General features: G+C 34.9%; 1 protein-coding gene across 1 annotated transcript in view; it reads right to left on the bottom strand.

The window, feature by feature from the left end:
- Positions 1 to 27,994, bottom strand: part of LOC145266966 (uncharacterized) — a 111,492-nt gene that overhangs the window by 29,224 nt on the left and 54,274 nt on the right. The window contains exon 2 of the mRNA XM_080122805.1: positions 7,953 to 8,009. Within this exon, the coding sequence (XP_079978931.1) occupies positions 7,953 to 8,009 (57 nt within the window). The remainder of the gene's footprint in view (positions 1 to 7,952; positions 8,010 to 27,994) is intronic.

The raw sequence follows: 27,994 nt of genomic DNA, 5'->3' as shown, positions 1-27,994 counted from the left end.
TAAGTGGTAATAGGCAGGTAGGCTCGAACCCGGACCACGAAGGAGCAAAAGAACATGAAAAAAAAAAAAAGTGCCGTTGCGTCCATCACCAAACCGGAAGTGGCGAAGGTTTAAATTAAGGCTAGGCAATTTAAAAGAGGATATAACTTTCGAAAATATCGGCGATAAAAGCGACCCCTTCCTTTAGAAAAGTGCCCAATTGAGGGTGAAGGAATTAATGTTTTTAAGCCAATTTTTTTATATTTGTTGTCCGAAGGACCGAGCTTCAAAACGATATCGATCTTGTGAAAATCCGTTGCCTCTATCAAAAGTTTTAGGCAGACATGCAAACAAACATACATACATTTAAACAGACAGGTAAGATTTATATTATAGAAGATTTCTGAATTAATTCATTGATATATATTTTTTTATCGTATCACCCAGTAGAGCGAAAGAATGAACTAAACTACTACTACCTACTCTTAAATATTTATTTGTAGAGTTTGGTTTGGTTTGTTTGTTTTACAGTGTATCAACCCTTTTCAGGTTATTTAATGCCGAATCGAGTCATTTCAGAAAAAGAGGTTTTATGATTCAAGTTTTTATATAAGCAAATATTCATTTCTGGAGTTTGGTTTGGTTGTTTTGTAGAAGGTTTTTATTCTTCGCTCTCTTTTTATCTTCAATCAATAGTTTTTAGTGTTTGGCTTGTTTGTCTTATAGTGGATTTTGTTGTTTTTGTTCTCTGCCCTGCAGAACATGAATGAGTTTTGCAATGAGAGAGGGAAAAGAGTAATAGTATTGATGTTTGGTAAATTTTAAGGAAACCCCGGTCGGAAAGTGGGGGAGGGAGAAAGGGAAAACAAAAAAGGGGCAAAGGTGGGCTGTTGTTCTGGTTTTTTGGTTCTCCAGAACATAATTAAGTAACACCAGCATAACGAAAGGATACATCCAATATTTTTTTTTTGGGGGGGGGGAGGGGAGGGATTGGTCGAACATCATATTTTTCACACCAAAACATTCGGATTTCGCTATTAATGCACGGCAAATTAATACACAACAAACTAAGGCAAGACAAATTAAGGCACAACACATTAAGGCACGACACATTAAGGCACGACACATTAAGGCACGACACATTAAGGCACGACACATTAAGGCACGACACATTGCTTCTGGTGCTTGTCTATTCCTGTGATATTTAGGCACGTCATTCTAGCAACTTGGAATTCTTACATCAAACTCCTTGGCTTAACATTCATAGGCAACATGAACTAGAACAAATACACTGAAGACATTGCAAAGGCTGTTGCAAAGAAGGTGGGTTCCCTCTATCGTGCTAGAAGATAACTCACACTTGAGAGCACCCCGTACTTCTACAAAGCCACCATTCACCCATGCATGGAATATTGTTACCACATCTGGACACTGGTGCATCTACCGCTAGTCTCTCTCTCTCTCTCTCTCTCTCTCAGGGACGAAAGAAGAGTCTCCAAACCCCTGTGTCAACTAAGAACATAATTAAGTTTTGCAAAAGTTTAAAAAAAAAAAAAAAATCAATATTCGGTGCATTTTATCTCAATGTCTTCAGACAGCCTGATATGGTAGCACCAGTCTGTCTGTCTGTCTGTCTGTCTCTCTCTCTCCATATATATATATATATACTAGCTGACAGCCTGGCGTTGCCCGATCGTACAATATGTTTAAACATATTTTAATTTATGCAGATTGGGTATGCATTATTATGGAATCGATCCTTTATTGATTATTATATATCACGAAAAATAATTTGTCCGGCGGACTAATTTGCAAAAAAAAATAAAAATAAAAAAATAATAATAATGATAATGTCGTTCATCAATATCTTCAGATAGCCCGATCTGGTAGCACCAGGATGATGGAAAGAGACATTATCTGTGCCTAAATCCAAACGTAGATTCCATGAGCAAAGCTTCTTTCTTAGAACTGCACGCCAGTGGAACTCTCTGCAGCTTGCCTGTTTCCCACCTGACTACAACTTGGACGTCTTCAAGTCCAACATAAACAAACTCCTGACAACCCGCCCTCTTAAGTAAGACACTCTATCAAAACCCCCAATACTAATGATTACTACAATACTATCCCATTGATTACTGTACACGCAATAACCCTTATCCCTGAGTGGCCTTCGGGCCTTGATAAGTGGTGACCCTCATGTAAAAAAAAAAATAAAGCTTAGTTTTTTTGGAAGTGTTAACATAACAAGTTACCTCCACCCTCACCCACCCCTCATTTTACTATTTAGGTCTTTTTTCTAAAGGTTCAGAAATATCGGGGGGGGGCAACTAGTTTGGGTATGTGAACAACAGTCAGAAATGAATCAACACATTTTACTTGCAGACCCCAAATAAATCCAGAAAGAAAGAAAGAAAAATGAGAGAGAGAGAGAGAAAGAAAAATGAGAGAGAGAGAGAGAAAGAAAAATGGAAGAGAGAGAGAAAGAAAAATGGAAGAGAGAGAGAGAAAGAAAAATGGAAGAGAGAGAGAAAGAAAAATGGAAGAGAGAGAGAGAAAGAAAAATGGAAGAGAGAGAGAAAGAAAAATGGAAGAGAGAGAGAAAGAAAAATGGAAGAGAGAGAGAAAGAAAAATGGAAGAGAGAGAGAAAGAAAAATGGAAGAGAGAGAGAAAGAAAAATGGAAGAGAGAGAGAAAGAAAAATGGAAGAGATAAAGAAAAATGGAAGAGAGAGATAGAGAAAGAAAAATGGAAGAGAGAGATAGAGAAAGAAAAATGGAAGAGAGAGATAGAGAAAGAAAAATGGAAGAGAGAGATAGAGAAAGAAAAATGGAAGAGAGAGATAGAGAAAGAAAAACGGAAGAGAGAGATAGAGAAAGAAAAACGGAAGAGAGAGATAGAGAAAGAAAAATGGAAGAGAGAGATAGAGAAAGAAAAATGAGAGAGAGAGAGAGAAAGAAAAATGAGAGAGAGAGAAAGAAAAATGAGAGCGAGAGAAAGAAAGAAAAATGAGAGCGAGAGAAAGAAAGAAAAATGAGAGCGAGAGAAAGAAAGAAAAATGAGAGCGAGAGAAAGAAAGAAAAATGAGAGCGAGAGAAAGAAAGAAAAATGAGAGCGAGAGAAAGAAAGAAAAATGAGAGCGAGAGAAAGAAAGAAAAATGAGAGCGAGAGAAAGAAAGAAAAATGAGAGAGAGAGAAAGAAAGAAAAATGAGAGAGAGAGAAAGAAAGACAAATGAGAGAGAGAGAAAGAAAGACAAATGAGAGAGAGAGAAAGAAAGACAAATGAGAGAGAGAGAGAGAGAGAGAGAGAGAAAGAAAGACAAATGAGAGAGAGAGAGAGAAAGAAAGACAAATGAGAGAGAGAGAGAGAGAGAGAAAGAAAGACAAATGAGAGAGAGAGAGAAAGAAAGACAAATGAGAGAGAGAGAGAAAGAAAAATGAGAGAGGGAGAAAGAAAAATGAGAGAGGGAGAAAGAAAAATGAGAGAGAGAGAGAGAGAGAGAGAGATGGGGGAGGGGGTTAGATTTATCCCTTAAACGGCCTTAAATTGAAACCTTAAATTAAGACAAACCTTACTGATCCCCATGGATATCTACTCCCACTCTCCACCGTAGCCAACTGACCCAGACCCATTAATTCAATGCGTTTCAGAAAATAAATAAATAAATAAACAAACAATTCTCACAAAGAAAAAACGATGAAATGGAAGGGAGAAGGAGATCCCCTAGCCTAAGCCGCCATCTCCACACTTTCCTGTCTACTCACTTAAGCTGGCTGACTAAATAGGAAATATCTTCCGGGCCAACAAATATACCTGTTGTTGTTATTCGCGTACCTGCAGACCCCAAAGAAACAGAGAGGGGGGGGGGGGCGAGGGAGAGAGACGGTGAGGTCTAATCCCTCCCAAAAGACTTTCCCACAGTAGATTAAATAGAAGATTACTCTACATTAACAACCAACCGAACCTGACACCCAGTTAACGCCCCCTCTTCTCTGGGAAAAAAAAAAAAAAAGAGAACCCTTAAAGGCCACAAAAAAAAAGAGAGAGAGATAAATAATGGTGTTTGCTAAGGTATAGTCGACAGATCGATTTTTTTTTTTTAATATGTCGTTTTAAGCCAAAAAGACAGTACTTATCGAAAGTAGTAACATATCAAAAAATTACGAAAATCCATCCAGTAGAAAATTATTTATAGTTAAAAGCAATAATTAGGGAAAATTTGGTGAAAATTGCATTTTCCCTAGATGTGAACACCTTGAAGACTGCGAATACAGGCGACATACTTATCTCGTTTTTTGCAACTTTGATGGCTGACGTACCGTTTTGGACCATATCGATAGACTTTTTTTTTTTTTTTTTTAACTAAAAACATTAAAAAAAAATAACATTTACAGTGAGATACCTCCTGGAGTGGTAGAGTGATCCAACCATTTTTCCAGCAATCTTGGCAACAGATCTGATGTACGTGTTCCATTTTCAGATCAGTGAAACCTTTTATTTTAACATTACTTACAAGCTGCTGTTCTTACTGGAAGGCAGGAGGTGATGTCGGCCGTAAAATCCATGATGAGAAGAGCAATCTGATATTTTTTTTTTTTTTAGTTTATACACTCCACAATAATATGTTTTTTTTTGTTTGTTTGTTTGTTTTTTACACAGTGATCACCACTTATCAAGGCCTGGAAGCCACTCAGGGGTAAGGGTTATTGCAAGTACATTACGTTAGTGTGGAGATTTGATGAAGTGTTTACTTAAGGGGGCGGTTCATTAGGGATTTGTTAACATTGGACTTGAAGACATCCAAGTTGTAGTCCGGTGGGAAGCAGGCAGACGGAACAGAGTTCCACAGGCGTGCAGTTCTAAGAATAAAAACTCGATTAAGTCACTTGTACCCATTCCCCTCATCCCCACCCCCTTTTTTTTTTTTTTTTTAATTTTTAAAATGGAGAGTAGATAATACAGTGGATGTGTTATCGGCAGCTCCAATAACTCTCGCTTCTCCTATTTTGTCATTCAGTCCTCATTCAATGAGTGATTTTTCTGACAAAGGGTGAAGAAAAAGCTGCTTAAAGGTCGGTAGTACTTGGTGACCAATAGTCTGAGATGTCGGAAATTTTTCTGTCTCTGTCTGTCCTTGTGGCCATGTCACCGTAAATAAGTTTCCAGACATTTTTTTGTATGCACACTTTGATTGACAGTACACACATGGAACTCTAGTCTCCTTCAAAGTAATCTCCTCCTGCTGCAATGCACTTGTCTTACAGTTCCAACAACTTCTGGAAGGCTCCATGGAAGCCCTCGTGTTAGCATGTCAATGACCCTCGTCACAGCCTCTTTCATCTCCTCCAGATCCACCCAGCGTGGCAATAGCCGAGATTGATCTTACTACATGAGTTTGTAATATAATTCAAATCTTGTCGGTAGCTGAATACTTGAGGCTTCACCAAGGCTATCAAGGTTATTTTTTTATCGTTACGCCATCACTAGATGGGTTGCTTACCATGGTTTAAGAGAGTCCCATCTACCCTCGAGAGAATGATAGACCGTGCCAGTTTCTCAACCTGGTATTTTACCTTGCAGTACATACAGCGCCTCACCTTCCCAAATGGTCACCCATCTGGTACTGGCCAAGGTCAATGTTGCTTAACTTCAGTGATCTGGCGAAAACCAGTGTGTCAACGTGATTGTGCCATATAATCTCCTCACTTGTCTCATATAGACAGCTTCTAAGGTTTTCCTTAAGCTTAAGGAATAAACAAAAGTCACAGGGAGCAAGGTTTGGACAATAGGGTGGGTGATGAACTGTCTTGATGCCCATGACAACGTCTTTCTTTCTGATCTTTTCTGAGCACCCTTGGGACAAACTTTGTGCAAATTTTCTGCATCTTCAATTCCTCATGAATAATTGTGTGTACAGTTCCCACACTGACATCAAACTGTGCACTTATCGTCTCAATAGACACACAAAAGCTTAAACACTGAAAGCTTAACTGGCCTACAGCCAGATTTCCCATTCATTTCGCTATCCTGTATATTTTGTTTTAAAAAATGTGTTCATTATTTAAAAAAAAAAAAGAAAAAGTTCTGTTTTTATTGCTTATTTTTTTTTTTTAAAGACGTTCTGCTTATTCAAACCTGTTTACGTATCGTTTGCATAGTAACATAGCGGTGATTAGGGAAATTTGGTTCCTTTTATGTAATATAGGGTTCGAGACTATTTTACCTACCTTGCCTCGAGAAATATTGCCATAATCTCTGCGTACCCTACCCATAAGGTGTGGATAAGCAAATGGAGCTACTCTAGGTGTATCAGAATTTTTGTAGGAATTTTTGACACCCCTAACACGAAACTGCGAATAAAATATAAAAAAACTCGTAATTTCTCTTTTAAAAGTGGGTTGTTTATTTTCTTTATGGATTATACTTCCAAAATAAACTATTAAGTAATATTTTTTTTTATTTTTTAAAAACAGTAATGAAATTAATTGAATTTTACGAGCTCAGTATTTTTCCATTTTTAAACTTTAAAAATCTATCAAAATTTTTCTATTGATACGATATTTTCAGGGTTAATGTGAAATTTTATGCTCTTTCCAATAAACCAAATATAATATTTTAGACAAACGTTTTTTTTTTTAAATTCACGCCCCCCCCCCCATTTTCAAGTGTCTATTAAAAAGTAAATAATTGATGCAAGGTTCCTTGTTTACTTGCGGTTGTAACGATGTAAGATTCCGTTGTACGGAAGACCAAATCGGCCATAATTTAAATATTTAAATTTATTTACTGAATTTAAATATTTAAATTGATATACTGTTTAAATGATAATATACGTCTACGATGTTTTTATTGGCGCTTTTCTTCGTATTTTTTAATAACATTTTTTTGCACCATTTACAAGTTTTTTTTTACAAATATTTTTTTTAATACTGTAATAGTAAAATAAAGTTACATTTATTAATTATACGAAAAAAGTATCTCGTAATGTTTTCACACAAGATTTTTTTCCTGTTGATTTCTAACTTCATTTAATCATGAACAAATTAGTCGATGTGGTACAAATTTCTAATAAAGATTATTATTTTTTTATTATTAAAAATACATCTCATGAAAACACTCATTATAAAATGTTCACGTTGTTTAATTAAAAGTTCTCAATTTTAATCTAATAGTTTTATAATTTTGTTATTTTGTTACAAATTTCTAATAAAGATTATTTTAATTTTAACCGTAATTTGGTTTTCATTATAAACTCCGTCATGTTAAAGGCTTTAAAATCACTTTAAATAGTAAATCAATTTTAATATTTAAAAAAAAAGAGAAATCAACAGGAAAAAAATCTCGTGTGAAAACATTACGAGATACTTTTTCCGTATAATTAATAAATGTATCTTTATTTTACTATTACAGTATTAAAAAAATTATTTGTAAAAAGAACTTGTAAATGGTGCAAAAAAATGTTATTAAAAATACGAAGAAAAGCGCCAATAAAAACATCATAGACATTTTGGCCGATTTGGTCTTCCGTACAACGGAATCTTACATCGTTAAAACCGCAAGTAAACAATGAACCTTGCATCTGAAAGATAACCAAATAATTAATTTACTCCAGGTTTTATATATCACAAATTGAAGATAAAAGATCAATAAATAATATATTCAAATTTAAAACAAAAAAAAGTAATGTTTTTTAGAAATTTATCTGTAAAGTCCGAAGTTTAAAACCTTTAAAAAAAATAAAATAAAATTTAAAAAAACACGTTGTTTTTGTTTTTGTTTTTTATAATGAAGCCTTGGTCCTTGCTCCTTTAATTGAAAAAAAATCAGGGCTTGAATTACATTTTTCGAGGAGTTATAGGCTTGGAAAGACGGGGTGGAATTATTCAATATTTTTCACGAAATTTTTGACACACCTAGAGCTACCCGTGGTAACTTTTTCCGTAACAAATTAAAAAGTATGAATGGTGAACTTACCAACACTCGAGATCTTTTCCAAAACAAAATAATTACACAGAAGCCAATCAGCATCACCTAGAGAAAAAAAAAAAGAAAAAGATAATTACGTTTATATTAACTAACAGAACCTGTAAGAAATCAACGTTAATTGCAAATATCATCATTAGGGCTAGGACAACAGCATATTCTTTTCATTGTTTTGACTCTCGAGTGTGTATCCGTTGATATCTTTATATGCTTTTATGCAGAGTGGTGTGGTTCTTGATTGATTAACTGTGTCGGATATATACTAGAGAGTCGAAACAATGAAAAGAATATTCTGTTGTCATAGCCCTAATCACCACATAAGAAAACAATAGAATAATCAGTGCAATATTCAACATTAAAAATATTAATATATAATATATTAATATAATATATTAAAAAATGAGATTTGTCAATTTCTGAATTTTTGAGATGAGGATTGATAATTTGTATTATTCCGACTAATGTTCTCATCTTGAGTGTTATTTGCACAACGTTTCAGTCGATGAAACTTCCGACTTTCTCCAGGTGTATCTTGCCAAACTCGGGAATATAAATGCGGAAAACCAGACAAAGGTTAAACATGATGCCCAAACATCTGAATTTATAATTCATGGCTTATGGTAAAGAGATACATCAGACTTGACTGCATAATCAGAAAGAGCACACAATTTTACATAAGAGTACCAAGTTTCATGAGAATAGCTTAAAAAATAAATAAATGGTGGCGAAATTATCGAATTTCTAGAAATGTTGAGGTCCGTAATTTAGCCCACTTTTTCAAAAGAAAAATGTCCACGGAAAAGCATAAATTTTGGCATAACTTTTGAACTACTGATGGTATTTGCATAATTCAAACGGTTTTAAGCAGCTTTTACATAGTTCTTTTCATGCAAGTTGATAAAATAATTATCTAAAAAGAAAAAAAAAATCAACGCTAGTTAGAAGAACATCGAAAAGTCGTAATACGTGGAGTCATTAAAAACATCAGTTAATAAGATTTGATAGAAATATGTCCGATACCACCCAGATATATGTATTCGGGAGGGAGGGGTCACCTAACAATGTTAGTATTAGGGTAAGCACAAAAACTGTGGTAAAAAGTTCCGGGCTCATATCAAGGTGGTGATTGAGGCTGAAGGCGGCTACATTGAACAGACGTCAGCTCTACTACATAATCAAGTTACTTGAATTGATTTTTTTTCAATAAAAGTTTTAAAATAAAGCTGTAGTGTCGTTTTCTTTAAGGCAACAACTTTATCATTCCACCCTGTAGTTTAAAATCAACAGATATTAATTATTTTATTATTACTACAAGCAATGGAAGATTTTGTTTTACGTATATCATATCCATTGCCAAAGTCGCTGGAAAAATGTTTGGATCCTTCTATTGCTTCAGTAGATATCTCACTGCTGATGCAATTCTCTACCTATATAAAAGCCAGGTACGGCCAATGATGGAGTACTGTTGCCACATCTGGGCACGAGCTGCTAGAAGTAGCTTATCCTGTCTTGACAGAGTTCAAAATAGACTTCGTTTCTTAGTGGGGGGTGCCCTTTTCTCTTCGCTGCAACCTCTTTCCCACAGAAGAGAAGTAGCGAGCCTGTCTCTGCTTTATCATTATTTTCATGGCAAGTGCTCATCTGAGCTTCAATCTATGCACCACCACCCCCGCCAAACTTTCACGAAAAAACACTTGTCTAGCCAAAACCACTATCAATAATTCCCCTCACTCTTTATCTGTGCCTAAACCTAAACGTAGATTCCATGAACAAAGCTTCTTTCTTAGAACTGCACGACTGTGGAACTCTCTTCCGATTGCCTGCTTTCCAGCTGACTACAACCTGATTGTCTTCAAGTCCAACGTAAACAAGTTCTTGACGAACCGTCCCCCTAAGTAATCCAATTTACAAAATTCCCGATTATTATGTACACCCATTAACCCTTATCCTCGAGTGGCCTCCGGGCCTTGATAAGTGGTGATTCCTGTGTAAAACAATAAAAAAAAATAAATAAAAATAAAAAATCAAATAAAAAAAAGGCAATTAAAAGAATCGTTTTAGGCATCGCGAAATAGGCACAAATTTTTCCGATTCTGATAAACCCAAACGTCTAAATTTTTTCGATTCCCGATTTCAATTAATCGTCATAACACTAGTATATACAGTTAGTATATATAAAAGATGCTAGATGATAAAGATGAAGAAAAGGATGAAGAATAAATTCAAAATACGAGGATGGGCATGGCTGGTTTGCTTAGAAAGACCTTCAATTTGAAATCAAGGGAGAAAGTGAGGTGAATGGGTGGCTTGAAGGAATGAAATGTGATTCGAACGAACGCTAAAAAGCAACTGGTTCTAATTACTACACTCTTTCTTTATCGTTGAACATTGTGTCACTTTCAGACATGATAGACGGCTCATATCGCTCTTGGGATTTGTACACAACTGGCCAATTAGTAGATGATCTACAACAAAAAAAAGAAAACCGGTTTTCAGCAAACGGAAATGGAATCATGTCTTTTCCATGGCGACAATTTTATCGTTCCACCCTGTACATTGTCGAACCTGGGAACCTGCAAAGAGTTTAGAATGGAACGATGACCAATATTCAAAAATATCCAATGAAAGAAGTATTATTATTAGTGTTATTTGTGGCAATCCAGCGATGCATTTTGAGGGTGCTGGCAATGGTCCTGTTGTCATAACTTGGATTAGTGGAAAGCATGAGTTGTACAGCAGCGTATCTCCGATCTCGCTCGTTGAACATTGTGTCACTTTCAGACATGGTAGAAGGCTCCTATCGCTCTTGGGATTTGTACACGACTGGCTAACTTGTAGATTATGTGCAACAAAAAAAGAAAACCAGTTTTCAGCAAACGGAAATGGAATCATGTCGTCTTTTCTATAGCGACAATTTTATCATTCTACCCTGTATATACAGCTAGTAAAAGATGCTAGAGCAGCGGTTCTCAACCAGAGTCCACATGGACCCTAAGGGTCCATGGAATATTTCTGGGGGTTCACAGGCAAACCATAACAGAATGGGGATCCACAACGATATTTTGGTGGTCCATGAAGAAAACCAACTCAGAATAGTTTTTATTATTAAAAATTTAATTTCTACTGTCTGATCTCCATCGGCTTGACTATGAAAGAAACATTGTAATATTGTAATACAAGATATTGGTAAAGAATTATTATCACTCTAATTTATATTATTATTATTATTATTATTTATTATCATTATAATTATTATAGTTATTGTAGAATCTTATTTGCATTAAATTAGTTTTCATTTAAAAATGAAGCCTGATTTTATATTTCTTTGATTATTAAAACTTCAAAATTTATATTAGTGAAAAATAGAAGATTGTCTTATGACCAATAGTTATGACCAATAGTTATGAAGGGGTCCACCAAGATAAAAAGAAGGGAAAAGGGGTCCATGATGAAAAAAAGGTTGAGAACCACTGTACCAGGTTGAAGATAGAGATGAATAAAAAAAAAAATTCGAAGTACGAGGATGGGTGGGTTTGGTTTGCTTAGAAAGACCTTCAATCAAGGCAGAAAGTGAGGTCAATGAGCGAGTTGAAGGAAAACGGCTTCTTTTTTTTTTTAACATTTACATCTAGTCCGATGTCACACACACCCACGCCCCATTCCTGTCAGAAACATTTGACAACCGAACCGTCTGACATTTCAAGACGTTTATCATCCGGACAATCTCAAATGTAACATTTTAGAAAAAAAAAAAAAAAAGACTAGATTCAAGAAATAATTGCCGTTTTTTCACGGTGCTAAGACCATCCAGTCTTCTCGGGTTGACCAATTTAGAAAAGCCGTGTCCGCTGTTGGGCGATGGAATGTCTCGTGTTGAAGAATGGCAGAGCGAAGGATATTTCGGAAGGATGTTTAGTACAAAGAACACAAAGAAAAAAAAGGTGTTGGTCCGATACACTCAAGGATGTAAATGTCTCTGGGTTACACGTGTGAGGAAATTAGGGATAACAATTAAATTAGGACGTTCGGACGAGAATGTAGTAGATTAGACCTTAAGATGTAATTCGAATGAACATTAAAAAGCAAATGGTTCTAATTGCTACACTCTTTCTTTATCTGCACTTCTGTAACATAGCGTAGACGGCTATATGCAAATACAAGCTGCCTTAAATAAGTTTCCAGATTTTACACACATGAAACTCTAGTACACTTCGAAGTAATCTCCTCCGGCTGCAATGCACTTGCTTTATGTTAGATGGTCAAAGAGAGATAATCCATAAATCGATAAATGCAGAATTATCTCCCTTCCATCAAGAGATTAGTTGAGCCTGGCAGCTAGGCGAGACCAGGAGAACAGACTGGGAACATTCAACATGGCCGCTACAGACTATCGTTTCCTCAATCGTTCATTACAAACATTCAAGTTTATGTTATAGTTAAATAAATAATGTATTACAAATGCATTCAGTGTTGATTATAATTCATACCCTTTCAAGTATCGGTTTTACCAATTAATCACAAACACATCACTTTACCATTCCAACAACTTCTGGAAGGCCCCATGAAAGTCCTCTTGTGCGAACGCGTTAATGGCCCCCATTACAGCATCTTTTATCTCCTCAATTCTCTCATAACGACAGCCTGTATGGTTTTCCATGAGCTTAGGGAACAACCAAAAGTTACAGGGAGCAAGGTCTGGATTTTAGGGAGGGTGGGGAACTGTCTTGATGCCCATCTGGGTCAAATAGTCTGTGACAATGATGGATCACCCTGCGGACAAACTTTGCATACATTTTCTGCATCCTCAGTTCCTCATGAATAATTGTATACAGTTCCCACACTGACACCAAACCGCACAATTATTGTCTATAGACACACAACATGAAATTATTTGGCCAATCAACTCTAGTGTTCTGACTACCTTACTCCTCCCACATCTCTCATCATCCCTCACAGACTCCCTGCCTTCCTTGAATCTCTTATGTACCAAAAACTGGTGCTTGATTCATGCAAGATAGTCCAAAAGTAGTCGCATTCCATACGTTTCTGTGGTATTTTTTCCCCAACTTTAAAACAGAATTCTATTACATATCGTTTTTCTAAAGTGTCCTCGCATCCAGATTGCATTTTTGAAATTCGCCAGCTGTGACAATCCGGCTTTAGTAGGGTGTATTCCAATTCCTGCTGTAGCTGTTCATTTGAACCAGAAAGCATAAAACTTGGTTAGTCATTTTGTTGTACCGGTCTTTCTATGCATAATGGAAATTACACCAGTCCTGACTATATATATAGTGCCAGTAATGTCTACACCGGTGAGAAGGAGCGACAGTACTCCACTGCCTAGCTGAGCGCTAGTCAGTTATACCCGTATTCCTACCTTTGTACCTGTAGTGTTAATACACTTCGTTTGTTAAACCAACCTCGACTTGATTTTCTTCTTTTACTATTGTGTTACGGCACAACACATTTCAAAAGATGTATAGCAATAACATACTGAATTTTCAAGAGTCTATGACAATTTTTAATGCCTGTAAAAGACATTTCTGGAAACTTATTGAGGGCATCTCGTATCAATGACAAATTGATCTTGAATGATTTATTGTAAGGTCACGAGTTTTATGATTTTCGCAAAAACAATGCGAAACGTGGAAACAAGTTTCTCACCCTCGCAAAACGTGACAAAGAAAAAATACATTCGACAATTTAAGAGTAGAAGCTAAAAAAAGAAAAACATGGAAACATGTTTTGTTGCTTTTGTTGGTGAGAAAAAAACAGTTCCGGAGAAAATATTTTTTGTTCACGAATAAAAATGATTTGGATAAGAAATTATTATAGCATTTTTGAAGATTGGTTGCTTTTCACAGCAATCAGTGATTGATAAGTTGTTGCAAATAAAAACGAAAAAGTTTAAAGTCTAGAGTCAGGAAAATTTGGAGACGTGGCCAAAATTCAATCATTTTGACAAGAGTTGGTAATCTATCTACATAATTATAAAACTCAAATGACCTTATAACGGGTGTTGTAACCCCACATCCGGTTTACGACTTCCGGTTGCGCTTACATACATAAACATAAACCCGTACCAGCGTAAATAAATAAACACAAATGGCTATTTTTGCAGAATTTGACCTGCGCCTAAAATATTAACGTCATTATTTAGAAATTACTATTTAACATGGGAAGTGTGGGGATGTTTTGCAACTATTCTGTATTACAACTATACTGTCGCAATTTTCGTACAAATAAATCAACTTTGACCCGTTGACAACCATAAGAACAATTTACAACGGCGATGTACCCATCGCCTTCATTTTTTTTTTTTTTTTTGCAAATTTATTCTCTATTTTTTTAATACACCTTTCTTAAAATAGTTCATACATTTTCTTCTACACTACCAACAGGAATAAATAACCCTGAAAATGTTTTTTTTTTAATTTGCGTTACAAATAAATAATCAACGCGACAATAAAACATTGTTTTACTGTGTACGTTTTTAGTGTCCCAATTGTTTGTTTTTTTTGCGTTTAAATTAAAAGATATATCAAAATTTGAATTTAACTTATTATGTATTATGCATATGGTATTTGAATTTAACTTATTATTATGTATTATGGTATCTGTTCAGTGCACATTTACCTATAAGTATGGAAAACCACTTATAATTCAATAACTGTAAGTTTTTTTTTTAAATAAACAATTATAAACAGAAAGACTCATAGAAATTTATCTATATTCTTTTTTCATTTTAATATACTTTCATAGAAATGTTTCTGTTATGTCAAAAGAACTATTTTCTTTACGTCACAAGTGTCACGCTCATACATTAATTCCATAGTTAATATAACATACTGACCCAACGGGTTAGGAGTAGTCTAGTTTATTTTTTAGATTTAGCATCAGTTTAAATGGATCAGGAGTTGCTTAGTCTCAAACAGGTCCAGAGTCGTTATGTCTCAAATGGGTCTGAGTCGCTATGTCTCAAATGGGTCTGAGTCGCTATGTCTCAAATGGGTCTGAGTCGCTATGTCTCAAATGGGTCTGAGTCGCTATGTCTCAAATGGGTCAGGAGTAGGTTATTCTTAAATTAATCAGAGTTTGTTATGGTCAAGAGTCATTCATTATCATGTGGGTCAGAAGTAAACCATTCTTAAATTGTTCAGGGGTCAGCCATTCCTGAACAGGTTGGGTCAGCCATTCCTGTAATTCCTGTACAGGTTGGGTCAGCCATTCCTGAACAGGTTGAGGCATCCATGCCTGAACAGGTTGGAGCATCCATGCCTGAACAGGTTGGAGCATCCATTCCTGAACAGGTTGGGGCATCCATTCCTGAACAGGTTGGGTCAGCCATTCCTGAACAGGTTGAGGCGTCCATGCCTGAACAGGTTGAGGCGTCCATGCCTGAACAGGTTGGGGCGTCCATGCCTGAACAGGTTGGGTCAGCCATTCCTGTACAGGTTGGGTCAGCCATTCCTGAACAGGTTGAGGCATCCATTCCTGAACAGGTTGGAGCAGCCATTCCTGAACAGGTTGATAGTTGAAATCCCCCTAATTGTCTCCCTTTCATTCTTTTATTCTGTGTGTTTCGCTTGTCACTTCTCTTTTCGAATTAGTAGCAACAATAGTCACTGAAGCAATGTGGTTGCTATGGAAACCAGTCAGAAAAAGTGTCGCTCACCTCCTTACATATCTTTACGATTTTGAACACCAGAAAAATTATCATAACTTTTATTTTACTGAACGAAAATTGAAAAAAAAAAAAAAAAAAATTTTTTTTCAGAATATAGCTGAGAAGGTGATCTTTAAACTGTAATAATTGTTCAAAATTTGGTCGAAAAATGAGTGAGCGGTGAAGCTTTAAAACAGTTCTAAATGACGAAAACTGCCACTTAACCATATATTCAAACACGATAGTGTTTGAATGATTACATATATATATATATATATATGTATATATAATTTTTTACTATAATAATTAAATACTTACAGACACTAGTGTTTCGTCCTTTCAGGAATCTTCAGTGCAGGGTGTCACGATTAACACCAGTCGATAGATTCGAACCCGGCAACATCTCTGGCTTGATTAGCAAAAACCGTATCTATTCGGCTACCATTAACCACGTGAAATAACGTTGAATTTAAATATTTTATTTTTAAATGTTTTTTACGTCAGTCAGAGTGATCTAATCGTTATACGATGATCTATGCATAAGAGCTAAATTGACCGACTTAATTCAACTGAAAGTGCTCAACGATAAAAAAAAAAGCGTTTTTTAAAGGGGCTGGCATAATTATTTACTATAATTAAATAACTTCAGACACTAATGTTTCATCCTTTCAGGAATCTTCAGTGCAGGACGTCATGATTAACATACTTACATACATATACACACACACACATATAATATATATAATATATATATATATATATATATATATATATACATATTACTAGCAAAAGTACCCGTCATTGACTGGGTTCAAAAACAGCCTACAGAAAATGGACTGATTTATGAAAGTATGATAGCTTATGAAAAGGAAGGGTTGTAAAGAGATGGCTTCGAATTTGGGGTTATCAAAACCAAAGCAAAATATGATGAAAGTAAAAATAAAATAGATACACCCCATAATTTATTATACCATACCTGTTAACACTGAAACACTTATCACAATATTCTGTGGATCTATATTAAAAAACCTTGTTAAGCTTTGTGACATATTTCCATTCTATGGAGGTCAGGCGCGAACGAACACCCCATAATTTTATTATACCATATTTCTTCAAACTGAAACATAATTATCAAAGTATACTTACGCAGATAGATATGAAAAGTCTTTATTAAAGTTTGTGCCTATTTCCATTCTAGCCAGGCGCGAATGCAGACCCCACAATTTTATTATACCATCCCTTTTTAAGTTAAAACATACTTATCAAAGTATTATTATGTACATCTATATCAAAAACACTTGTAAACGTTTTTTTTTTTTTTAATTTTTAAATTTTTTATTTCCATACTTTTGTGGACCATGCAGACCCCACAATTTTAATGAATCATCATTATGCCAGATCAAACATACCCATTCCTGTGACTCAATACATCTTCTATCATTATATGTGATCAGTTTTCTATAATAGTCAACCATATAGGAGCCTATTCGTGACCAGACACACACACAGACGTTCAGCTTTATATTATAGATATCAAATTTTAGTCATTCAATGAATTTAAAAATTTATGACGTGAAATGTTTGAGTTTCAGGTCAAAGATTTTTATTAAACATTTTTATTATTCTATGTAAGACAAAGAATACATCAGAAATATTTTAACTCTTTATCCTATAGGATTTCGATGTCTACCATCTCTTCAGAGAAGAAAATATTAGCAAATAAAAGAGTTAAAATATTTCTAATGTATTCTTTGTCTTACATAGAATAATAAAAATCTTTAATAAAAATCTTTGATCTGAAACTCAAACATTTTACGTCATAAATTTTTAAATTCATTGAATGACGAAAATTTGATTAATTTGCTCTATCTTGTATATCGAGCAATTCTTATTTCGATGGGATAATACTTACAGAATATTACTGCCAGTAATATCTTGTAAATCTTATAATCACAGGTTTCCATACCAGCTGATTGTCGGATAATTTTATTCTGAAGAATATATATATATATATATTTCTTCATTCAATGAATTTAAAAATTTATGACGTAAAATGTTTGAGTTTCAGATCAAAGATTTTTATTAAAGATTTTTATTATTCTATGTAAGACAAAGAATACATTAGAAATATTTTAACTCTTTTATTTGCTAATATTTTCTCCTCTGAAGAGATGGTAGACATCGAAATCCTGTAGGACAAGGAGTTCAAATATTTCTAATGTATTCTTTGTCTTACATAATAATAATAATAAAATAATAATAATAATAATAATAATAATCATTTTTGATATGAAATTCAAACATTTCACGCCATAAAATTTTAAATTCATTGAATGACTAAACATTTGATTTATTTGCTCTATCTTGTATATCGAGCAATTCTTATTTAGGTGGGATAATACTTATAGAATATTACTGCCAGTAATATCTTGTAAATCTTATAATCACAGGTTTCCATACCAGCTGATTGTTGGATAATTTTATTCTGAAGAATATATATATATATATATATATATATATATATATATATATATACACACACACACATACACATTTATTTTCATTAAATTTTATAGCAGGTCAGAAAAACAGTGATACCGTCGGATTCAAATCCGATATGAGGGAACCACTTATGGTCGAAAATATCAGATTCTTTTCTACCTCTAGGGTTCTTCCCCCACGAACAGCACACAGTACACACACGCACACATACATATCTGACGCATTAATAAAAAATAAAACTTTAAAAAATAAAAAAAAAATGAATTCGACCCGGCCCAAATCGTACACCTACCTCCAACCATGCACCAGCAACACCCTGATTCCCACACAACCTAAATAATAAATCTAGATCCTTGAAACAGGTGCAACACATGGTCTGATAATCCCCTGGGGTATCAGGCTACCAATCACCGTGGGAATTGGATTCTGCGATGTATGCACAGACTCTAAATCTATTAAATCAATATTAAGCACTTTTTTTTCTCGCTAACATATTGCTCACTTTCGGGATTGAGTTATGTTTAAAAAAAAAGGGGAGGAAAAATGTTAATTTGCAATTAACTCACAAAATAACTTTTTTTTTTTTTTTTTTTTGGCGCAACAGAAGCATAGGCGACCCTAACGAGTGTTAGTTGAAAAATCACTGGTCGCTACAACAGAACACCGACTACTCTCATTTGTTTTTTTTGTTGTTTTTTTTGTTAAGGTATTCAAGGTCGCTGACAACGAATCTAATAATCAAACTCGTCGCAAATTTACCGTTTGCATGATATGAATCCCTGAACCCATGGACTATTTTGCGCCATTTCACCACCTTCAGTAGTGTTTTCTTATAGTGAAGTGATTTATCACATCGCGGAGGAATATTTAGCAGACATTTGAAATAACAAGAAAGTTTTCAAAAAAAAAATGGTTAAGTTTGTGTGTGTGTGTGTGTGTGTGTGTGTGTGTGTGTGTGTGTGTCTTACGTAGTTTTTTATGCTTTTTAATTGATCTAAAATATTAAATTTTCACAAGCAGTTTACAAAAACATTTTTTTCGTTCTTTTTTTTTTTTCCGGGGTGGTATTCAATTAAAGAATTTGTGTAGTTTAACAGGTGCTTCTGCAGTTTAATTTACCGTTTTTCCGTAAGTAACACACTGACATTTACCGAGTAGAATACCGTTTAACGCTTCACAAAAATTCTGTTTACATCGGGGGTTGGGGCCAGGAGTGATGGTGCGAACGCATCATAATGGCGTAAAATAGTTCCAGGGTCCAGGGGTTCATACCATGCAAACGGTAAATTTGCGAGGGGTTTATCAGATTCGTTGTCAATGACACCTTGAATACCCCCTAAAAAAAAATTTTAAAAAATCAGGGTGCTGTTTTAGTGTAACGTAACATTTACCAAATCGTTTACTGATGTAAATTTGTTACGCTTACCAAACCGGACTTCCTGTTTTTTTTTTGTTTTTTTTTTTTTACAAAGGAATCGCCACTTATCAAGACCCAGAGGCCACTCGAAGATAAGTGGTCAAAAGGACAATATCATAGTAACCGTTAGAAGTGTAAATTTTGTAAATGGGATTACTGAAGGGGAACGGCTCATCAAGAACTTGTTTACATTGGACTTGAAGACGGCAATATTGTAGTCAGCTGGAAAGCGGGTAAACGGATGAGTTTCCCCAGGTGTGCAGTTCTTAGAAAGAAGCTTTGTTCATGGAATCTACGTTTAGGCTTAGGCATAGATAAAGAGTGGGGGAAATTATTGGTAGTGTTTTCAGCTAAATGAGTGTTTCTCGTGAATGTTTGGCCAGGAATGAGGGAGCATAGATTGGAGCTCAGACGAGCACTGGCCATGAAAATAATGATAAAACAGAGACAGGGTGTTTTAGTTTAATTTCGCGGCGGACCTGAACGAGCTTCTTCCCCCACCCCCTACCATAAAATTATTGTCGTCGATAACAGACTTAATTTTTTAACTACTGAGCTGATCTGACTAAAATTTTGTATGGATCTCTTTTATGATAAGATACAGGGAACCAAGCGTTATGGTATCTGTTCGATGCACTCTTGAAGATTATTAGGGATTGATTGATACGGACTATTATTTAATGCAAAAATGAGTACATATTTTTGCCAACTTCTTGGAAAGATTCTCTCTGGAGAACGAAACCCCATCCATTAAGTATCCAACATTTTACAGGCACCTCCTTGCTCTCATCTACGCAGCACCAGGCCTCAACTACATCTTCCCCCCACCCCTCCTCCACCCTGCTACTACAGACGTCATGCCGTATTTAAGCAGAACACCTCGCCCGTCCCACTTGCCAAAGACTCCTTTCGAAACACAACAGCCATCAAAATACCAAGACGCGTTTCCCACCGCAAAACAACGCAGAAATAATGACCTTTTCATTTCACCTTTTTCATTCTGACGACGGTTGCAACAGTTGCACAGGTGCGGAGAGGGGGAAGGGGGAGTTCTGTTAAAAAGCAGCACCATCAAACATTTACACAGAAAAAGAAAGAAATAAATAAACGTCATCTAATACTCCTGAGAAATTGCAAAAAAAAAAAAAAAAAAAAAAAAAAAGTTTTGGGAGGGGGGGGGACATTTTTTTTTTTTTTTTTGCTGAGTAAAATTTTTTAAGTCTTAAATGTTTTTGCCAAATCAACAAAAAAATAAAAAATAAAACAAAAAATTCCATTTCATTTTAAACAAAGAACAAAAGACAATTTTAAAGCCAAATGTATTTCGTTCCGCCAGCCATAAGTAGATTATTCTCATTTCATTAGCCGTGACCGAGTAAAAATGTTAATTATTATGTTATTATACTTTGGCTAGTTAAAAGCGGGCAAAAGTTATAGACTGTTGATTAAGAATGAGTGCTTTATTACAGTTCTGAATTTGTGAAATGAATGACTCATCTTGGGGACGCTCCATGTCTTCACAAGCTTCTGGAACTGACCATCACTGCTAATCTGAAATAGAACCAATACATCAAATCTGTTGCCAAGATCGCTGAAAAACGGTTGGATCACTCTACTGCTCCAGTAAGTATCTCACTGCCGATGCAATCCTTCATCTGTACAAGAGCCAGGTACGTCCTAAAATGGAGTACTGTTGCCAAATCTTGGCAGGAGCTGCTCGGTGCGCCCTATCCAGCCTTGATAGAGTTCAATACCGGATTCGAAACCTAATAGGTGATGTCCTTTTCTCTTCCCTGCAACCTCTTTCTCACAGAAGAGACATTGTCTCTGCTCTATCATTATTTTTATGGCAAGTGCTTGACTGAATTCCAATCTATGGTTCCCCCCCCCTTGCCAAACTTTCACAAAAACACTTATCTGCCTACAACCACTAGGTTCGATTTCCTCACTCTCTATCTATGCTTAAATCTAAATGCAGATTCTATTAACAAAGACAGTTTCTTTCCCAGAACTGCCCCCATCTGTGGAACACTGTTCCGCTGGCCTGCTTCCTTGCCTTCAAATCCAATTCTATCTAATTTACAATATTAATGATTACTATTACGATATGACCACCTTACATTCATTAACTCTTATCCTCAAGTGGCCTTTGGGCCTTGATAAGCGGTGACTAAAAAAAAGGCATGAATGTTTGTATTATTTAGATTAACTGAACAACTGTTCTCATCTTGAGTGTTATCTACACACATCATTTCGGTACGTTTAAAATTCGCCAGGTTTTCGTAGGGGGGGGGGAAAGGGGGGATAGCTCTGCACTCTAAGGTTTTGAACTTATTTATATATATATATTAGTCGGAAGTAAGTTTACACGGATTATAAAGATACTTTAATAATCAGGGAACCCTAGGAGTATAATTTCTAACTTATTATGATGAAATTTTTAATTAAATCAATCAACCAGGTCTTAGAAACAAAATATTTACGAAACTAAGAGGCTGCTGGTTTCAGTATGGTTAATCGTTTTATTAATGGTTTTTAACCAGATGTATTTTTTTTCTTTAATTTTATATGTTATCTGATGTTAACTGATAGGAGATATAAAAAAAAAAGGGGGGAGGGGGAGCAAGCCAAACAGGGGAGGAAAGGAAAGATGGAAAATAAGTGAAGCATGCATGGTTCCCCATGAATGCACAGTGAATGAGGCATAAAAAAATGACTAAGTTCAGCAATTGTCCCCCCCCCCCCATTTCGCCTAAAAAGTTCCCAAAGGGACGTTAAATCCTGGTGAAAATGAACAAACGGTACAGTTTTAGGTCTAAACATATGTACATTTGAGTTCTGCACCATTCAAAAAAAGAAATGACCAAGTCCATCATTAGCCACCCCACCTACCTCCATTTAGCCACAAAAGTCCTCACGCCTTAACATATTTAAATTTGAGTTCAGCACCATGCAATTTTGGACAAATATGATAAAATGGTCCCAAAAATGGAGTGTTTTTATTAGCCCTAAAAGAGCCCCTGGGGCATACCCAAGAGTTATCACGAAGTATAGACAAACAAAATTATATAGAAATCAGTTAGTTACAACTTTTCAGAAAGTTTTATAAAAATCCAAGGTATCAGATTTTTTTTTTTTTTTTTTAAATAAGCACAAAAGTGTCAATTTTAGCCATTTTAACCCGAAAGGCACCCCTAGGGGGCAACCGGAGTTTTCCAGGAAAATCCGTTTTGTTACTTTTTTACTCATATCATGTTTAATGTTTGTGCAAAATTTCAAGAAATTCCAAGGCGTAGTTATTGTATTTATTTGTTTCCCCACCAAAGCAAATTAGGCACAAGGCCATTTTTAATGTGGGGCAAAAACCAGCTCCCCTAAAAGTAGGCAAAAAGGGGGCACTCTGGTTACCAAAAATAATAATTGTCCCAGTATAGAGGGTTTCCCCTCCATTGACTGGTACAAATTATCTTAAGTGCAGCATCTGCAGGACAGATACTACACTTTGATCCCAGCCCGAAGGCCAAGAACAAACGAACGGACAAGGGTGAATTTACAGGTTCACCCTCCTTTTGTCGGGGGACCAAAAATTGAAGTTGTTTCTATGTGAGAAGGAAAAAAATAAATACTAATTCCTATCAATCCCTAATAATATCTAACTGTGCATCGAACAGATACCATAATCATTAGTTCGCTGCACCTTATCAAAACAAAGATCCATACAAAATTTTAGCTAGATTAGCTCATTAGTTTCCAGGAAAAAGTGGGATTTAAATACTAATCTCTGTTGATCCCTAATATCAAACAGATACCATAATCATTAGTTCGCTGCACCTTATAAAAACAAAGATCCATACAAAATTTTAGCTAGATTAGCTCATTAGTTTCCAGGAAAAAGTGGGACTTAAATACTAATCTCTATTGATCCCTAATATCAAACGGATACCATAATGCTTACTTCTCTGTACCTTACATAAAACGTAACATGACTGTTACGCTTGAACCGTTTTCATTACAGTTCAAGCGTTTCTCGGAACCCCACACCGCCAGGCACCGTCGGGAAGGAACAGACAAACAAAAATAAATAAATCCAACTCAGGTTTTTTGGCTTTTTTTTTTTTTTTTTTTTAACTCTAGTCGTTTATTACTGTTTTTTTTTTTTTTTTTTTTTTTTTTTCCTCCTCGTCTCGATACCCGATTAAAAGTCTCTGGCTGACACTGTGGGGCCACATGTTCATCTCACCTGGCTGGTGCTTTTCTTTCTACACGCCGGTCATAGACAGCTATTTCTCATCTTTGAGTTTACATGTATTTTTGAACCGCACTTTTTCTTCTCCCAACCACGTGGTGTTCATTTTATTTTTTTCTTGTCATGCAAGCTTCCTAATTTGCATATGAGCTTTTTTCTTCTGGTTACTGCTGCTAATAAACTCACAAGCCAGCTATCTTACATCTCCTGCTGATATTTTTCTACGCACTCATACGCCCTCTGTTACATAAAAATTTTCAGCCAGATCAGCCCACTAGTTTCCGAGAAAAAATGAAATGAACATGCAAACAGACAGACAAACTAAGGGAAATATAATATAGATACTTAGTTATTATCAACTGCAGTAAGAACTGAACCATCAACCTCCGAAAGACTGTCATTTAGAATTGATTTCTCAATTAATATGTTTAACCAAGGATACACATTAGCCAAGGATACACATGGAGAATTCTAGAATGAATTTTTGTATGACAGGGCGACAACAAGAACAATCTACTCCCAGCAGGATAAATAAAGGGTTTGGTCCCTGAGTTTGACAAAAATTGTCAAATGAAAAAAGGCGTGGTTGCTATGGAAACCAGTCATAAAAAACGTCGCTCACCTTATATTTTTTTACGATTTTGAACACCAGAAAATTCATCATAACTTTTGTTTTATTGAACGAAAAAATTGAAGAAAAAAAACAAAAAAAAAAAACATTTTTCACAATATAGCTGAGAAGGTGATGTATAAACTGTAATAATTGTTTGAAATTTGGTTGAAAAATGAGTGAGCAGTGAAGCTTTTAAAGCAGTTCTAAATGACTAAAACTGCCACTTGAACCATAATTCAAACACTACACACATATTATATATATATATATATATATATATATTAGTGCTAGTTTTTTTTCTGTTTGTTTTTATTTGAATAAATATGTAAAAAAAATATCTTAATTATTTACAAAAAAAATAAACGAATTCTAATCCTTGTATTTCATGATAAACCGCCTTTTAACGCAGGGACAGCGTACAATTTTTTTTAATTAATTCTTGTTCTTTTTTTAATTATTAATATTGAATAAAGTTAAATTTAAGTATAAATTGTGTTTGTTATTTTTCTCTTTTTCAATATATCAAAAAAAAAATTTTTCATCCTTCTTTTCAAAAAGCTGTCATTCATTACCGATAGTCTGACTACTTGACAAATCTTGCTTGCCTTACCTACTATGCATGACGTCATTTTTCAGTTAATAGACCTGATCTCTGGGTGGTGACAGCCTACCTCACCCACTTCCTGAGTGGGGGCGTATAGAGTGGAGAGGCTGAAAATGGAGGGCTGATTTTATGATAATTTGTGCGTAGGGGTAGGGCTGGATATATGGCAAGGAGTGTGGTCGGCTCAACTTAAATAGCTTAGCATAGTGTGGGGGTTAGGGTTAGGATGAAGGTTACAGAAGCTGTGGGGTGATGAATTTGCAAGTTCCACCCACAAGTGATATTCAACAATAGGAAGAAGAAGAAGAAAAAGAAGAAGAAGAAACTTTTCCGCAACAGATGGACAACGGTCAAACAAGACCAGTAAAAGTAGACGGGGTTCAGATAAGGGAGTGCAAATTAGCAAAACATTTTTCTATATATAAAGTAGCCTAGGTGCCCGGCGTTGTCATCCACTGGATGACAACGCCGGGCACCTAGGTTACTTTATATGACTCATCCAGGTGTTTGGAGGTATGTGTTTAGCCAAAAAAAAAAAAAAAAAAAAAAAAAAAAAAAAAAAAATTTTTTTAATAAATAAATAAATAAATAAATAAAATAAACGTGGTAGTAGGCAGGCTCGAACTCATACCGTAAAGGAGGAAAAGAACGTGGGGGGGGAAGTGATGTCTTTAGTGTTGTTGCGCCTCGCCAAACCGGAAGAACGAAAGAATTAAGGCTAGTCAATCGAAAAGAGGGGGATGAATTTCGAAAATATCGGTGAAAAAAAGCGACCCTCTGCCTGTAGAAAAGTGCCCAAAAGTGAAAATTGACAGAGTAGTTTGGTAGGGAAATGTGTGCACCACACACACACACACACATTTTCACTTTTATAGATATAGCTTGACATATCTTGTAAATTAGTGTCCCTTCGATAATAATCTGCTGAAAAAAAATGAAAAAAGATGAGGATGAAAAAAAAATAGAGGGGGGCAAGATTCTTCAGGTCCGCCAAAAAATTGAAATAAAAAGATACGTGCCACTCGTGCCAGACATGAAAATTTTTGAAAAATTTCGTCCCACCCCACCAAAAGAAAAGGAGTATCGGATCCCAGCCTTTTCCGGGATCCGTTGAAAACACCCACACAAACAATGTTTAGATAGAAAAATAAACTTTGAACCCAATGTTTTCATACAAGACTAGAAACGGGTAGGGGGGAATGAAAACGATGTCAAGTTTTCTAAAGTAAACGTATAGGTCGCCAACGTTTTGTTGTTCAACACGAGAGGACTCTTGTTTTCAGAGGGCACACCCTTAAAATATGGGTTCTCCTTTGTTATTGTACAAAAATCTGATACCCGAAAATTTGAGTTTTCATTAAAAAAAAAAAAAAAAAAAAAAAAAAAAAACAATAACTACTTTCATTTTTTTTATTGTCAATTTCCACAATAATTTCACTATAAAAAAAAAATTTAAAAAAAAAAGAAAGAACCGGGGTTTGTATTACTGTACAGAGATTCGAAAAAGTTGTCGAAAAACAAATATATAACAAATAAATGTTATCAAAGGAAAGATAAGTTACTTTTCTACCAAACTGGATAATTTTTTTAGTGTTTTTATTTAATGTTTATTCAGCTTGAAAAACATACAATGTTTAACGATGTATTGGAAAATTTAAAATGGCGCCTGACTCTCTCTTGAACACGTTAAGTTTGGGAAAATGAGTTAAAAATAAATAAATAAAAATAAATAAGTATATATATATATATATATATATATATATATATATATATATATATATATATATATACACACACACACACACAAAATACGGTTAGAACTTGCTCAATATGTTACCGTGACATAGGCTGATATATGCTCGGTGGGTTTCTAACAGTATTCTGTAAAGTTTTCTTTATTTTTAACTCATTTTCCAAAACTTACTGTGTTCAAGAAAGAGTCAGGCGCCATTTTAAACTTTTCAATACATTTCGAGCAGAATTAACATGTTACTAAATAAAAACACAAAAAAGTATCCAGTTAGGTAGAAGAGTAACTTATCTTGCCTTTGATAACATTTATTTGTGATATATTTTTTTTTTTTTGACAACTTTCTCGAATCTATGTGTATAGTAAAACATACGCCTATGGGTTCTTCTTTGTTATTGTACCAAAATCTGACAGCCGAAAAATTGAGTTTTCATTGAAAAAAAAAAAAAAAAAAAAAAAAAAAACACAATAACTATTTACATATTTATTTATTTTGTCAATTTCAACAATAATCAATGTTCCTATTTACAATGCCTCCCCTCGGGACAGGGTTAGACACCAGGGTCGTTTTTTAATGTGGAGAAAAGAAACAAAAATAAAAATTGTCTCAGTCCTGAAGGATTTCTCCTCCACTGACAGAGAACAAGAAATTGAAGTGCAGCATCTGAAGAACAGATACTACACTTTGATCTTGTCCAGAAGGCCAAGTAATTAATGTTAAATATTTCTGGAATGTTACATAAAACACGCATTTCCATGATTCAACGAAAAAAATGATTTCGGCCATGTTTGCTTTGTCACGTGACACGAGACGTAAACACAAGGGAAATGAAGAAGAACCTATTACGTAAGCTAAGATCGCTAATTATTTCCGAAAACTGTTTTCTTTAATAATTAATATTCTGCCTTATCGTTTTTCATAATTTTTGGATATTTTCACTTGAAATTCAGGCGAACCTGTACGAGAGTGCCCACCTCTTAAAAATGCGTATTTTTCACCTTTTATTTATTTTTATTTTTTCTGACGATTTTCATAGATTACAGACTTAGCAGGAAAGAAAAAAAATAATGACTTTTAAGAAGTGGTGTTCACTTTCTTGTTATAACATTCTAATCACGTGACACGTCAGTAAAGAAATGGACAGTAAGTCAGGTAGCAATTATATAGAACGTTATAACGAGAAAGTGAACCCCCTTCTTAAAAGTCATTATTTATTTATTTCAAAATTTTTCTA

This window comes from Euprymna scolopes, chromosome 42 (genome assembly GCF_053919585.1).
Source record: "Euprymna scolopes isolate OS-2025 chromosome 42, ASM5391958v1, whole genome shotgun sequence".
Classification (NCBI taxonomy): Eukaryota; Metazoa; Mollusca; class Cephalopoda; order Sepiida; family Sepiolidae; genus Euprymna; species Euprymna scolopes.
This window is presented reverse-complemented; position numbering and strand designations above follow the sequence as displayed.